This window comes from Cicer arietinum, chromosome 6 (genome assembly GCF_000331145.2).
Source record: "Cicer arietinum cultivar CDC Frontier isolate Library 1 chromosome 6, Cicar.CDCFrontier_v2.0, whole genome shotgun sequence".
Classification (NCBI taxonomy): Eukaryota; Viridiplantae; Streptophyta; class Magnoliopsida; order Fabales; family Fabaceae; genus Cicer; species Cicer arietinum.
The window spans coordinates 13,115,551-13,129,291 of NC_021165.2; the positions used below are offsets into that span (position 1 = coordinate 13,115,551).

At 30.6% G+C, this 13,741-nt stretch overlaps 2 protein-coding genes across 5 annotated transcripts; one reads left to right on the top strand and one right to left on the bottom strand.

Moving 5' to 3' along the window:
• The first annotated feature begins 1,082 nt into the window (after window positions 1–1,082).
• On the top strand, window positions 1,083–8,300 carry LOC101510172 (uncharacterized). 4 transcript variants are annotated; one of them, XM_004504691.4, is made up of 15 exons: window positions 1,083–1,762; window positions 1,877–1,962; window positions 3,392–3,546; window positions 3,915–3,976; window positions 4,122–4,308; window positions 4,394–4,462; window positions 4,645–4,860; window positions 4,957–5,093; window positions 5,317–5,506; window positions 5,652–5,711; window positions 5,792–6,034; window positions 6,292–6,550; window positions 6,650–6,855; window positions 6,978–7,028; window positions 7,466–8,300. In XM_004504691.4, exons 1-15 carry the CDS (start codon window positions 1,554–1,556, stop codon window positions 7,751–7,753), a joined length of 2,418 nt encoding a protein of 805 aa, XP_004504748.1. In that variant the 5' UTR covers window positions 1,083–1,553; the 3' UTR covers window positions 7,754–8,300. The 4 variants fall into 4 exon arrangements, with proteins under 4 accessions (XP_004504748.1, XP_004504750.1, XP_004504749.1 ...); XM_004504693.4 differs by having other exon boundaries at window positions 4,645–4,848; XM_004504692.4 differs by having other exon boundaries at window positions 1,084–1,762; window positions 4,122–4,316; window positions 4,408–4,462.
• Window positions 8,301–8,810: 510 nt separating this feature from the next.
• Window positions 8,811–11,015, bottom strand: LOC101511145 (protein BYPASS1-LIKE-like). Its single transcript, XM_004504695.3, has 2 exons — window positions 10,807–11,015; window positions 8,811–10,375 (listed from the first exon to the last, which is right to left on the bottom strand). The coding sequence occupies exon 2, from the start codon at window positions 10,244–10,246 to the stop codon at window positions 9,071–9,073; it is 1,176 nt and encodes a 391-aa protein (XP_004504752.1). The 5' UTR covers window positions 10,247–10,375; window positions 10,807–11,015; the 3' UTR covers window positions 8,811–9,070.
• Window positions 11,016–13,741: the final 2,726 nt, after the last annotated feature.

Below are 13,741 nucleotides of genomic sequence, written 5' to 3' on the forward strand. Positions count from 1 at the left end.
GACTAGTTGATACAAGTCAAAAAAGTTAAATACAAAATGGAATATTTACTCGTTATTTTTCTTAAGATTTATTTCTTTCTATTTTGATTACTCCATATAAAACCATCATGTGATAACAAAAAAACTTATTTTTTTATATAAAATTCTTTTTAAATTATAAAAATTTAATTCATTTTTATAAAAAGTATCTCTAATTAAATATAATAAAAGGTTAATTATCTATTTTCCTTAATAATTGATCAAAGAATTTTACATGGTATATTTGGTTGGAAGAGATGTCAACGTGAGAGGACACGAGAAAAAATGTTTGTAGTTCAAATTTCAAGAAAGTTGATAAAAATAAAATTCTTATAAATTTTTTGCTCTCCAGCGGTTTTGAATTATTTATATACATAAACATTAATGTATAGTTTTAGAATTATATAGTGTATAAGTTGATATCAATTTTTTTCTTTATATGATAGTATTTTTAAAATATTATTTATTGATGAATTTAATTTATATACATTAATAATATAAATATTTTTTACCTATACATCTAATTAAATATTCTATGATACCACTTTTTAAGATTAATTGCTAAAATATATCTTTAAATACTTATTTGACATGTTTTGGTTGTTTAGATTGTATATAAATATATCTTTAAAATATATTTCTAAATGTATATAAATAAATTAATTTTATTAATTATCAATGATAATTAAGATAATATAATATATTTTTATTTATATTATATAATAAAAAGTTCAAACGAGAGCTAAATAAAATATAATAAAAAATTAATTCCTATATAAACTTAAAATTCCCCCAAACAATTCATGTCTAACTAAATTTATTAATCAGTTAAATTTAAGTAATTTAAAGATTAAATGTAATCAACTAATTTAAAGATTATACTAACAAATGCTATTGGGAAAGAAAAAAAAGCAAGTTTAAAGATAAAAATTTAACTTTTTACGATTATGACGAAGTACAAAAATATACAACTTTCAATATATTTTTTATATATTTAAATTTTTGACCAATGCTCGAAAAGCATTCCATGTTAAACTTAATTTATTTTATTTGATTAAACTTTCTTATAATCCATTCCGAAATGATTACTAGTTTTTAATGTTTTGCATCATTAACCTACGAGAAGGGTTGACGAAAATGATGTTCTTTTGTCCCCTGTCAAATGAATCATGAATTTTCATTCATTATTATGAACAAAACAAAGTTAGCGTTTTTGCTCCTGCTGTTTCCACGCTTTCAATTCAATCATTGAAAATTCACCCTTTTCTTCACCCTATTTTTTTATTCACTCTAACCAAATCAATCGATTCAAGATAGACCCACATTGCAAAAAGCTTAAAGTTTTGTATTTTCAAGCATGATGAATGAATAGCTTTAATGGGTTTTGTTTGCATTGATTAAAAGTTGAGTCCGTGAGTGAGAAAAAAGTTGGTTCCTTTTTTAGGTTTTAGGAGTTTTGTTCCGTTCCCCCCCCACTTCCATTGAAGGAAGAAATAAGTGATGAATGTTCATTGGATTTGGGGGATTGAACGTTAATGCATAAGTTTCTAGCACTTATACCACATATGTTTCGGAGATTGAGATGGTTTGTTGGTTTGAATCAAAAGAATTGGTCAACCAAAAGGTTGGTCAATGCTGATCAACCTGTCCCTGCAAGGCCAAATCACCAACCTGCTCTTGATGCTGTTCATGAGGTTGCAATTTACATTCATAGGTTTCATAATCTTGACCTTTTTGAACAAGGGTATGATCCAATTTTTGCAACTTTTATTTATGTTACTTTATTTGCAAAAGAAAAACAAAGTTTTTATTTTTATTTTACTTCTGGGTTTTTATTCTTATTGTTGTTGTTATGCAGATGGTACAAAATCAAGGTTACCATGAGATTGGAGGATGGTGAAGATTTCTACCCAGGGATTCCGGCTAGGGTTGTTCAGTATGAAGGTGAATTGTATTCATATTCTCTTGAAGTATTAGTTGTTATTTCTCTTCAGTTTGTAATAAGTTTTGTACTTTGTAGTACTAGACTAATTTGCTTTGTTAAAGAGACTAAGTTCAGGACTCAGGTTCACTTGGATCTTGTGACTGTGCCATTTTAGGGGTATGTGCGTGTGTGTGTCATCCATGCTAAGACATGCTCTAACATGAAAATTACAGTTTTTATTTCAAGGATGGCTATGTTTCTGCTTTGCAAAATAAATTTGAGATTTCTATAGTGATTAGTGAAAGAGTAAAGAGTTTTTCAAAGTAAAAAAAAAAAAGAAGAAATTCGTTATGAAATTTTTCGTCTTTCTTGATTTGATGAATTTAGAAATTAATTGTAAACATTTTACCTTTTATATATTGCTTCCAATGACCATAGATTATTGGCTTTACTGCTGTGTTAGTATATTACTATCTCAATGTCCAGAAAATGTCAAAATGCCAATAAGTTTTTAAAGCCGTCATGTTCTATAAATGGTAGTTAAACAAACTTTTATTGTTTGTTGCCATTGTGGTATTAATGCTTGTCTTTATTATCCGATAGTGATATTCTTCAAATTTCTACTAAATAAGGGTCATGTAGGGTCTGTTTAATTACAGACATCTGATTAATTATTTGCCGAATATTTTTATGCTTGCGATTTTGGGGGATGAATTAGTATCAAATGAACATCAGATTGTTGTTTACTTTCTCATGTTTTCCGTCAATTTTGTCAATTATTCTGCTGGATAGCCTGTATTTGACATTTGACAACATTTTGTACTAAATCACGTATTGTTGAACAGTAACAGTTTGTTCAAATTCTGCTATGCTATAGCATTATAGCACTGCCTTAGCCTTTATTTGACAAAACTGGTTTCAGCTTTTGGTAGCATGGACATTGCCCTGTTTTTCTTTTGTTGTCTTTCTATAATTTTAATAAATAAATTTGGAGTTTCGAACTATCCAACCACATAGAGCTTAAACTTACCGTAATTTGTTTTAAGCATCATCACAATATTCTACCTTTTAAACCTTTTCTTGAATGCGTTTTCCAATGTTGTTTACTGTTAGCCATATTTGGAATTAGATTTTCTGCAACTGACGGGATGCCTGTATGCAAACAAAATTTGAAATGGACCATTCTTGCAATATTTTTGTGCTTAGTTTTACACTTTTACTCAACTTTGTGGCTATCAAACTTCGTTAAACATTTCAACTATATTGTAATACAATCCTAAGCTTTCTAAGGTTCCTATTACAGAGCGCTGTACTCGTTTCAAAGTAAATGACAGCTTGACACTTACAAGCTTGATATTCCGAGTAATTACTTTGTTCTTTTTATTGCTTGTACGTGTGTATTTCAGCTAGAGTAGAATCTTAGAATCCATCTTTTTGTTTGAGCTGCAGCTCCTGAAGTGGGTTCTGACAATTTATGTAGAGTTTGGATGATTGATGATACGGACAACAGTTTTTCAACACCACCATTTCAGATTAGATATGCAAGGCAGGATGTATTTCTTTCTATCATGATCTCGTTCTACCTAGCTTTTGGTGTATATGAGGTCAGTTTTTTCTCCTATTTCTTGATAATATCCCCTTTATATGTATGTACGCATGTCGCGGAACAATGTAGTAGGTTCTTATTTGTAAAAGCAAATTAACTCGGTATTGGCACAAAATATTTTTCTTTTCTGTTGCATTTTTGCACTGCTTAGAATTGTTATTTTCTCCTCCTTTGCTTTTTAGAAAGATTTTTTTTTTTTTTATCTTGCTCCAAATTGGACTCTTTCCTTTCTTTGTGATAATAATATCTTGTTTTACATTAAAGAAAAATTTGTAGCACCTTGTTTACTTCGTCATGTGCACCCTCTGATTCTAAACTTTTCCTTCCTGCTGTCTCATAAATTTCTTTGCTATTATTTATACGCAGGGAGAATCCTCTGATGTTATCTTGAAGTTTGAACTCATGCATGCTCCTATGTCTGCAACTGGGTTAGTTCATGTTCCTCTTTCACTTTTTGGATAGTATGGTGTATTAAACAAATGAAAGTTAAATACATAAAAATGGATTGAGTCAAATACAATGAAGGTTAAACACAATGATTTTGAAATGATTTGCATCGTATTTATTGTGCAGATCTGAGTTACATGGTTCACTGGATGCATGTTCTGTTTCAGCTCATGAATATAAAATCCCCCCTAAAGCTCTTCTTGGACTGCATTCATATTGTCCTGTCCACTTTGATGCTTTCCATGCAGTCGTCGTTGATACAAGTGTTCACATCAGTCTGCTAAAAGCTAGTTATCGCACAGTTCGACAGAAGGTACCAAGGTTTGTCAGAGTTCCAGTTTCGAGTTTAAATAAATGCTATAGAAATTGTTGTACCACAATCGTTATGATATGGTTAGTTGAATTGTACCAGTGATTGTAGAGATTCAGAAGGCACTTATGCTGAAGACTATGTTGGGTCAAACAAGGTATGATATGATGTGTTGCTGTAATATTTTTATGACTTTGCGACAATGTTCTTTGTTTAGTTAACGCATTTTAATTTGAAATCACAGTCTTGTGATGTATATTAGTTACTAAGATTTTGTTGAGAAATCTCTTTGTTTACTAATGTAGCTTATTCTTCTATTGATGGTCAAATTCAAATCAGGTGATGCTCATCAAAGCATTGATGGCTGCACACAATATCCTGCTTGAAGATCTGAGAAGAATAAGCGCAGGCATTGACCAAGCTATTGATTTGACTGGAATTACTTTTGAATCAGATGTTACAAAATGGTTTGATTCTACTCTTCCAGAGCCTGTGAAAAGTATCGATGGTGAACCATCACTGCAGCTGTCTGATAGGGACAAAGTTAGTGTTGAGGTCCCTAATTCTGTCAATGTCAATGTTTCATTATTTGTCACTTTTTTTTGTTTTACATTCTTTGTTAGTTTAATACTTAAATATTTCCCTAAACAGGATTCTACTCATTATACCAATTATCTAACTGAGGAATCAGTTCAACCTTTTTGTTGGGATGATCATCTGTTAAACTCTTTCCAGTCTCTAGGGAATCAGCTCTTATGTCTCTGGAATATATTTCTGAAATTCCACAGGTTGGTTCATATATGTCAAAATAATTACATAAATTTGGCATTTAAGTCCTTGTACCTTTTTTTCAATAAAATGATAAATCAATGTTGTTCTTCAGTTGTATATCCATACTGATCATAATAGCAAGACAGTTATGTTGTGAGAAAAGGGGAACACTTTGAGCACAATATTTTACCTCTACATCAAGTCAATAACATCTCTTTTCCATACTATCATTTCATTCAGGGAAAACAAAACAAAAATACTAGAATTTCTGCGTAAGTCCTGGGCTATAGATCGGAGAACTGAATGGTCAATATGGATGGTGTACACAAAGGTAGCAATGCCTCATCAATATATGAACAGAATTGAGGGGACAGCATTGCACCATGGCGTACGTAGAAGTTCATTAAGTCCAGGGGGGTTGATTGATGATGTATGTAACTATCTATTATACGTTGTACAAGATTCATAAAATTCACTGTTGTGTTTGAAATTAATTATCAGATTGTGGTCATATGGATTTTCATTACTTAATATTATTCTTTATATATTTTGTTTCTCTTTTTTCTTCTGTTCAGCCTATTCAAACTGCAATAATGCGTGCAGAACTTCATAGGCGAGGTATAGCACATATGAGGGTAAGTGATCATGTTTGTCTAGAATGCTTAAAATCTTCCTGTTTCGGATGACTGGAATTTATGACATGATTTACATGCAGATCAACAACCGGTCCCTTCAAGACATGTATATATTTGGAGATCCTCTGTTTGTTCCTATAATTATTGTTGAACGCATGACAAATGCGTACCGTTCTTCCAGTGTGAATTCAAACTTCATTTCTGTGGGGAATGATGCAAAACATATCCTAGGAAATGGTTCCAGATCCACAAACAAGTTGTGCGGAAGTAGCCAGCAAAATGGACATGTTTTGAGAGTAGTTGTTTTTGTTCACGGGTTTCAGGCATGTTTCACATACTCACAATTGCTTTTATCTTCTTGATCTGTCGTTTGTTTTTGTTTCCTTATCTTTTGATACTTTTCCGCCTTCAATTTTTAGGAGTTACAAAAGAAACTGATCAACTATATTACTTGAATAAGTTAATGTCATTACTGCTTCAATGTTATCAGTTTTGGTTGTTACTAACTTGTCTCTATCTAGTTCCGTTCATAGATATAGATCATTTGACTAATCTATCCCTCCCCACTCAAATTTAACAGGGAAATCATTTGGATTTACGGCTTTTTCGTAACCAATGGCTTTTAATAGACCCCGAGATACAATTTCTAATGTCAGAGGCAAACGAAGAAAAAACATCTGGGGACTTCAGAGAAATGGGTTATCGGCTTGCTCAGGAAGTGATCTCTTTCCTAAAAAGGAAAATGGATAAAGCTTCAAGAAGAGGAAACTTGAAAGATATCAAGCTTAGCTTTGTCGGTCATTCTATTGGTAATCTCATTATCAGGGCAACCTTAACAGGTATCTATTGGCAAAGTTTTGAAGGATGCTACTATCCATAAAAGAATTCAAACTGGGGAATTTAATGTTTTTTTTTCTTTTCTTTTTAAATAATTGCAGAGAGCATTATGGAACCATATCTAAGATACTTGTATACCTATGTGTCCATATCGGGTCCACACTTGGGTTATATGTACAGTTCGAACTCTCTATTTAATTCAGGGATGTGGCTATTGAAGAAGGTCAGGGGGACCCAATGCATCCATCAACTAACCTTTACAGATGATCCTGATCTTGAGAATACTTACATCTACAATCTTTCCAAGGTATTACATGCATGGTATATTATTCGCTATTATTGGTTGTTAACCATCAAGGTTTCTGTTCGATTTTGTTGGTAATAGGGAATAGGTTATTTTATTAGTCTAATTGTTATTACCGTATTCAGGAAAAGACGCTGGAAAACTTTCGGAATGTGTTACTTTTGTCGTCACCTCAGGTAACTTCCTTTACATGCTTAATGTGCAAATTGTCATACTTTTAAGAACTATTTAAAAGAACTTGTTTTTCCTTGCTTGACTAAAAAATATCATGTATTCAAATGCTGGATCATTTCCTTGAGGGTGATGATGTAGCAAAAGATTGTGTAGCTTATGCATCAATGCAAGATAAAACTAAAATAAAGCTAAATTAATAGGCTCATTATAAGGTGTAAAGCTTACAGTTATTCGGACTCATGCTAATATTGATATCATGACTAGTTAGGTAGGTTCTTTCTCTCTGATTTTCTACAATGGTTTATTTCATTTTTTTCAAAATGTTTTGTTGATTCGAGATGAGAGCAAATGATTCGATCTTGTTTTAGAGTTTCAGTGCAAGGTAAACTAGAAACAATGTTTTCTAAAGGCATAATCCTTCATGCTCATTGCATTTCAGGATGGTTATGTACCATATCATTCTGCTAGAATAGAACTTTGTCCAGCAGCATCTTCGGATTTCTCTAAAAGAGGGAAAATCTTCCTACAGATGCTAAATAATTGCTTAGACCAAATCCAAGCTTGCTCCGACAATCGTGTGATCATGTGCTGCGACGTCAACTTCAACGCTTCTTGCTACGGAAGGAACCTAAACACACTTATCGGACGGGCAGCTCATATTGAATTCTTAGAGTCTGACATTTTTGCAAAGTTCATAATGTGGTCTTTCCCAGAGATGTTTAGATAACAAAGGGAACTGGCATGGAATTCGGGTAATATTGTTGATTTGAAGAATCGGCAAAGTTGACACAACTCACAACACGAGACTTCCTGAACAGTGGAACTTAAGCACTATGATCACAACAACAGTTCAGAGATGCCAAGTTGAAGGATGAAAACTACACAAGTTGGTATTCTTCCAATGCAATCCTATCAGTGTAACAAAAATAGTGAAGCTGACCCCTCCCATAAATGTGCACACATTTTTTCTTTCATTTTGGCAGGGAGATTGATGCATATGCAATAGACACGACCATGAGATCTTGGATTCTGTAAATTACTGTTCTATAGTAATGTTTTTGTATTTCCTCTTAGTTATTGTTAGGAGTACAGGTTTTTTGGTTAGTAGTGTCTGCTTTGCTCTGCTTAAGGACCATAGTGTTGCAAAGTTAAATGTGGCACATGAATGTCTGTACTTGCTTTGTAGCATGTAAAAAGAACCGAAGCATGAGTGTATCATATCTGTTCCAAGTTTTTATTTATTGAATAGATGCTGTTAGCTCTGTATTGATAGATTTCAAAGGATTTTCTAGATAACTTCCATCTTTTTACTTCATATACGTTTTTCTGCCTCACAATCTAGCTCTGTTGTTTTTTGTCACGAGGTTAAAGCAAATTATGTGAACTGTGGGAAAACCAAGGGTTTGAAAATGAGATTCAGCGCTCAACTGAATAATTACATACACGTTGTAGGCTTCATTTTTAAAAAATATAAGATAATAGATGAAATAATTGTAAAACCTCGTGAATGTATGAAAACTCTATTTATGACTGAACTAATGGATTTTTAAAGGAAAGTGGCTCTAATAATTCAAAATTCGGTCATTTGAGTTCAAACAAAATATTTTAACAAGTTTATTCCATCAACTGCCTCAATCCCCACTGATTTATTATCTACATTCTATTGTGCTGTTTTTATATTTTGAAAAAAAAGAATGGATTGAAAAAAATATGCAAAAAAAGGTTCATTTTTTTCTATCTCTCTTGCTGTGATCACCGCAAAAGATATCCTTGAAGGCTCCAAATGAATAATAAACCATACACAAGTGTAAGAAAACACTTGCTGTAGATTTAGTTATAAGCAAATAAACCATAAGATATTTAATAAGTAACCTGACCATATTTTTTCCTACACAAAGTACTGAGAGACTAATACCAAGCATTACAAAAGAACATACTTTTTCCTGTCACTCTTCCTCCTCTCAAAGAAGCTAGTAACAATATTTAAAATGTACATGTTCAGCAAACATTGTACCTCTGATAATTCAGCAACAACTCACCATTTTCATTGCTCTGTATAGCTTGCCGCACCGAGGGAATCAAGCCCCTCAGTTCGGCAAGTCATTATTTTTCGGAACACCTCCCTCACTTGCCGCTCCAATGGATCCAATCCATCTCTAAAAGCTTCAGAAACAAGCTTCAGCTCCTTCAAATCCTGTTCAACTTCCATTTTATGTTCCTCGCTCAACGGAAACTGAGCAGAATCTACCAGGTCTGTCAAGTGTCGGGTAGTTGTCTCAATTTGATATATCTCCTTCAGCAAACCATTTGAGTTCCGGCGCTCTCGCTTCTTTGACTCCTCCAGGATCCGTTCGTGAAGTGAGGTAACCGGAATGCTCCAGGTATATTGCCTTGGGACTGAAAAATGAATGTTTAGACCGCGATCCTGGCAAGGAATAGCTGCAACAAGGATCCACAAAACAAACAAGAGAATACAATTCATTGTATAAACAGAAACTGAAAGCCTGCTCGTTGCAGCAATCTCGTTTGGACGAGGCGGAACCAGGTTATTTGCAATGGACTGCAGTTGCTTGGCTGCAGACCAGGACCGAGAGACACTCCATGAATGTGATCTTGAATGCCCTGCCGAATGATGATCCTTGCTCGAGTTATGCCGTCCGAAAGATCTATTACGTTGAGAATAAATAGATCCTGATTCTTTCTCATCGAGCATTGTCAATGCTAAATCCATCAGCGCCTTTCTCGCCCGCCTAAACTGGCCTTCGGTCAATGGTCTCTTATTTGAACCCAAGGCACAACTCACAATTTCCAGATGCTTTTGCCACATACGGATATTCTCAATCCCATCTCGACTCGCATTACAAATGTCAAGTGCCTTGACCGACCTCTCGATGAATTCAGACATCATACGATCCAGAGGGGGTTTCGACACTTGCCCTTTATTATTCAACAGAATGGCTCTGAATTCATCGTGGCAGCATATAAATGCAGTGAGGAGCTTCTGCATCCAATCAATCGAGAGCAATTCATCGTCACTAACACCAGAAAGGTCATGAAAACGATCTGTAACACGCTTTTGGAATGATCCAAGCTCTAAATTACACGAATCCGATTCATGACTTGCTTCTACAGAATGAACCTGTTCCTGCCTCATACCAAATAGCGAACGGCCAAAGGAGGAAAACGATGAAGAAGGGCTCTGATTATCAGTAGAAGGCATTGTCACAGACTCACAACCTTCAGCAAAATCCCCCTCAAGATCCTCACAACACTTGACCAGAACCACAAAATATTACATCAAACCCATCACAAACTGCTGCATTGATGTCCCCTCTTTCGGTTTTGTTTCCTATGAAGTAACGGAATCAGTGTAAATTAAACATGATCAAAGTACAACATAATCAACATCCAATATCCAATTCAAAGCCTAATACAATTACCAAATCAACGATCGGAACAAACAGATCAAGCAAATTCCAATTAGTAAAATTTAAACCCAAATAAAAAAAGATCTCAAATTTCAATCACAAAACTCTAATCATCATCACCTTCAAACTAAAATTCAAAACTAAGCAAAAAACCTAAATAAAAATCAAACCTTTATCTCTAACCCAAAGCAGAAAAACCTCAGAATTTTGCAAAACCCATATACCCAGATGTTAAAACAATCTTCAATAAGCAATTAAGAAGCATATTTATGCTAAAAATAATCACTTTTAAATAAAAAAAATAAATAATAAATGAAGAAAAAAAAAAGTGTAGAAGAATAAAGAAAAGTACCTTTGAAGTTGAAACAAAAATCATGTGAATTTGAAGAGATAAAAGGGTGAACATAGAAAATGGAAATGACGAATCCCCAAACCCTAGCGAAAGACCAAAGCCAATGGCTTTGGTTCACGCCAGATGAAGGGAAGCGTAATCGGAATGTTACTGCACAGACTTCTGACAAGACAACATTTTTTTAAGAGTAATAGTAAAATATTGTGGAATGAAGAATATCTTTATGTTTTATAAGAACGTTTGCATATATGTTTTTTTTTTTATTAGCAGAATTGTTTATTTTGTTTGAAAGGTGTTAAAAATTCGGAACTATTGATACTACTCACATGTTAATGATATAAAATTGTGTTGAATACTTGACTTAAATTGATTGTAATATAAAATGAGTTTGCATAACATACCTTATTTATGCAATTTTATTGATTGCCATTGTTTATATAATATAATATTATTTTAGTTTTTTTTACACATTTTTATAATAAAATATATTTATTTAAGAAATTAAAAAGTAGTGTATTGTAAAAAAAAAATTATACTAACATTAATTATAATGTGTCTATTAAATATATAATAACTTTAAAGTTTTTTATTTATTATTTGTCAACGTATACGATATATCATCTTTAAATTTTTTATTTAATGAAATCTTTTTTAATTAACATTTAATGAAATCTAAATTCTTTAATATCTTTTACACTTTTGAAGTTAATTTGCATGCAATGTAAATAAACATTACAGAATATATTTATGATCAATCGTAATTTTAAAATTAATTATAATAAAAATAAAATATTGTTAATGATTTAACGATTATAATTTATTGATATAGTAATAAAAAGAAATTATAGTAATAATGTATATACATTATTTTTTTTTTACAGTCCAATATCTTTTGCTTAAAAATTAAATATTTTTTCAAATGCTTTTGACAGTGTCTTTTTAAATGAAAAAATTCATTATAGTTAGTTAATTTTTCTACTGTAGTAGTTAATTTTTTTTAATAATACTTCAATATATTGAAAACATATTAAGGTACAAAAAAATCCAATCTACAAAGTGCACAGTAAAAAAAAGTGATTTCTTCTATTCATAATTAATTATTATTATTAATAAACTATTAATGTATAATTGGTTGAATTTAATTTATATATATAGTTAATATAAAGAATTTTTGTATTATTAATCAATAAATTTATTTAATTTTAAAATTATTTATATAATAATTATGATATATTGGCTGCATAAATTTGTTCAAACTGATAATATATACAACTTTAATTTATTTTACTTTTAATTGAATTAAAGTTTATATTTTGAGGAGTTAACTTATTGTTAAGAGTTTAATGTTAAAATATTGTATTTAAATTTCTGTAACGAGAATCTTAAATGACACTGTAACTATAAAAAATTTCCTTTTCAATTTCTCCTAAAAGATTGTATAAAAGTAGTAGTACTATTTAAATCTTAGATCATTCACATGAGTCATGAATTGATAAGGATTGATGGGAAAGTTAGAGGGGTTGGTTATAAAGGCAGAGAGGCATGCATCTGAATTAAAGTCTATTTTTGATTGGCTCGTGATAAATTAAAATTTATGTTCATCGTAATCAAAATTAGAAGCTTATTTGTTACTGCTTATATTTAAAAAAAAGATTAACATTTAGGAATTTTTATAAGTTTGTTACAATTTTTAGAAGATATTATAATATTTTTTTATATAAAAGATATTAGAATATTTATACCATTACCATTATATTTAGTTAACCTACCTAACATATGGTCTAGTTAGATATATTTTTATAAATATGTGGATTTAATTATATTATTTTCTAAATAAAAAATTATAAATATTTTATGTGAAAGTGAAACTGAATTTTTTTTAGATATTTAAAAAATCCTAATACGGAGGTGTGATCATATAATAATTTAAAAATAAATAAATAAAAATAAAATAATAGATGACAACATTACAAAAACAATATTTTAAAATAATATAAATTTTTACTTTTCTGTGTCACGTCCTTTGAAGGTAAAAAAATAAATTATTTTAATATATTAATTTCAAAATAGTATATTTTAAATTTTTATTTTCAAAAAATATATAATTGAAAAAATTCTAAATATATCCCTTACTAATATAATCAATTTACATTTATCATTCGACTAATCTCCAAAATTTACTCTATAACCACTTTTGTCTCTCCATACTACTATTTTTTTCAAATTTTATAGTTACTTTTGATACCACTTTATTTATTTTCTCCAAATTTTATAATTTTTTCTATTAAAAGTCGACACCTTGTTGAAAACTTTGGTGCAAAGTAAAACAAAATTGATGCAATTCTTTTTTTTTTTTTTTTTCCGGAAAAAGTTGATACAATTTATAACATCTTTTATAATATTTTGAATTATTTTTTTAATCTCTTTAATTCTTTTTAATATTTTTAAAAGTCAATAACTTCATGATTTTTTTTAATCTCTTTAAAAGTTGTACACTTCTACAGTAGTAGTGGGTGAGTTAGAAATAAATGTCGGTAGAAATAAAAAATAAACTATAAACTTTGTCTATAACCAATTTTGGATAACAACTTTAGTTATAAACTATTAGTTTTGACCTCTTCATCCAAAATATATAAATTTATATAGTAATAAAAACGTAACTCTAAAATTAACTAATAAATAATTTTCAATTTTATCAGACTTTTATCGGACCTTTCAAAATTCAATATTTTTGTTTTTATCCTTTCACACATTGTATGCCATTTTTTCTTGCAATTTTGCGTAGTTTATACATGTTTTAAATACTTATTTAATATTTATATTTTAATCAGATAATATCCTCCATTTTCTTTTTAAATTTGATATATACTATTATATAAAGATAACTTCAAATTTAACTAACAAATAATTTTCAAATTGATAAGAAAATCTTCTT

Bases quoted from the DNA above. Each gene is read 5' to 3' on its own strand.
- LOC101510172 (XM_004504691.4), top strand. From the start codon at position 1,554: ATGCATAAGTTTCTAGCACTTATACCACATATGTTTCGGAGATTGAGA. The intron at 3,547-3,914 runs GTCAGTTTTTTC...ATTTATACGCAG, and splicing joins TAGCTTTTGGTGTATATGAG to GGAGAATCCTCTGATGTTAT. The intron at 5,507-5,651 runs GTATGTAACTAT...TCTTCTGTTCAG, and splicing joins CAGGGGGGTTGATTGATGAT to CCTATTCAAACTGCAATAAT.
- LOC101511145 (XM_004504695.3), bottom strand. From the start codon at position 10,246: ATGCCTTCTACTGATAATCAGAGCCCTTCTTCATCGTTTTCCTCCTTT.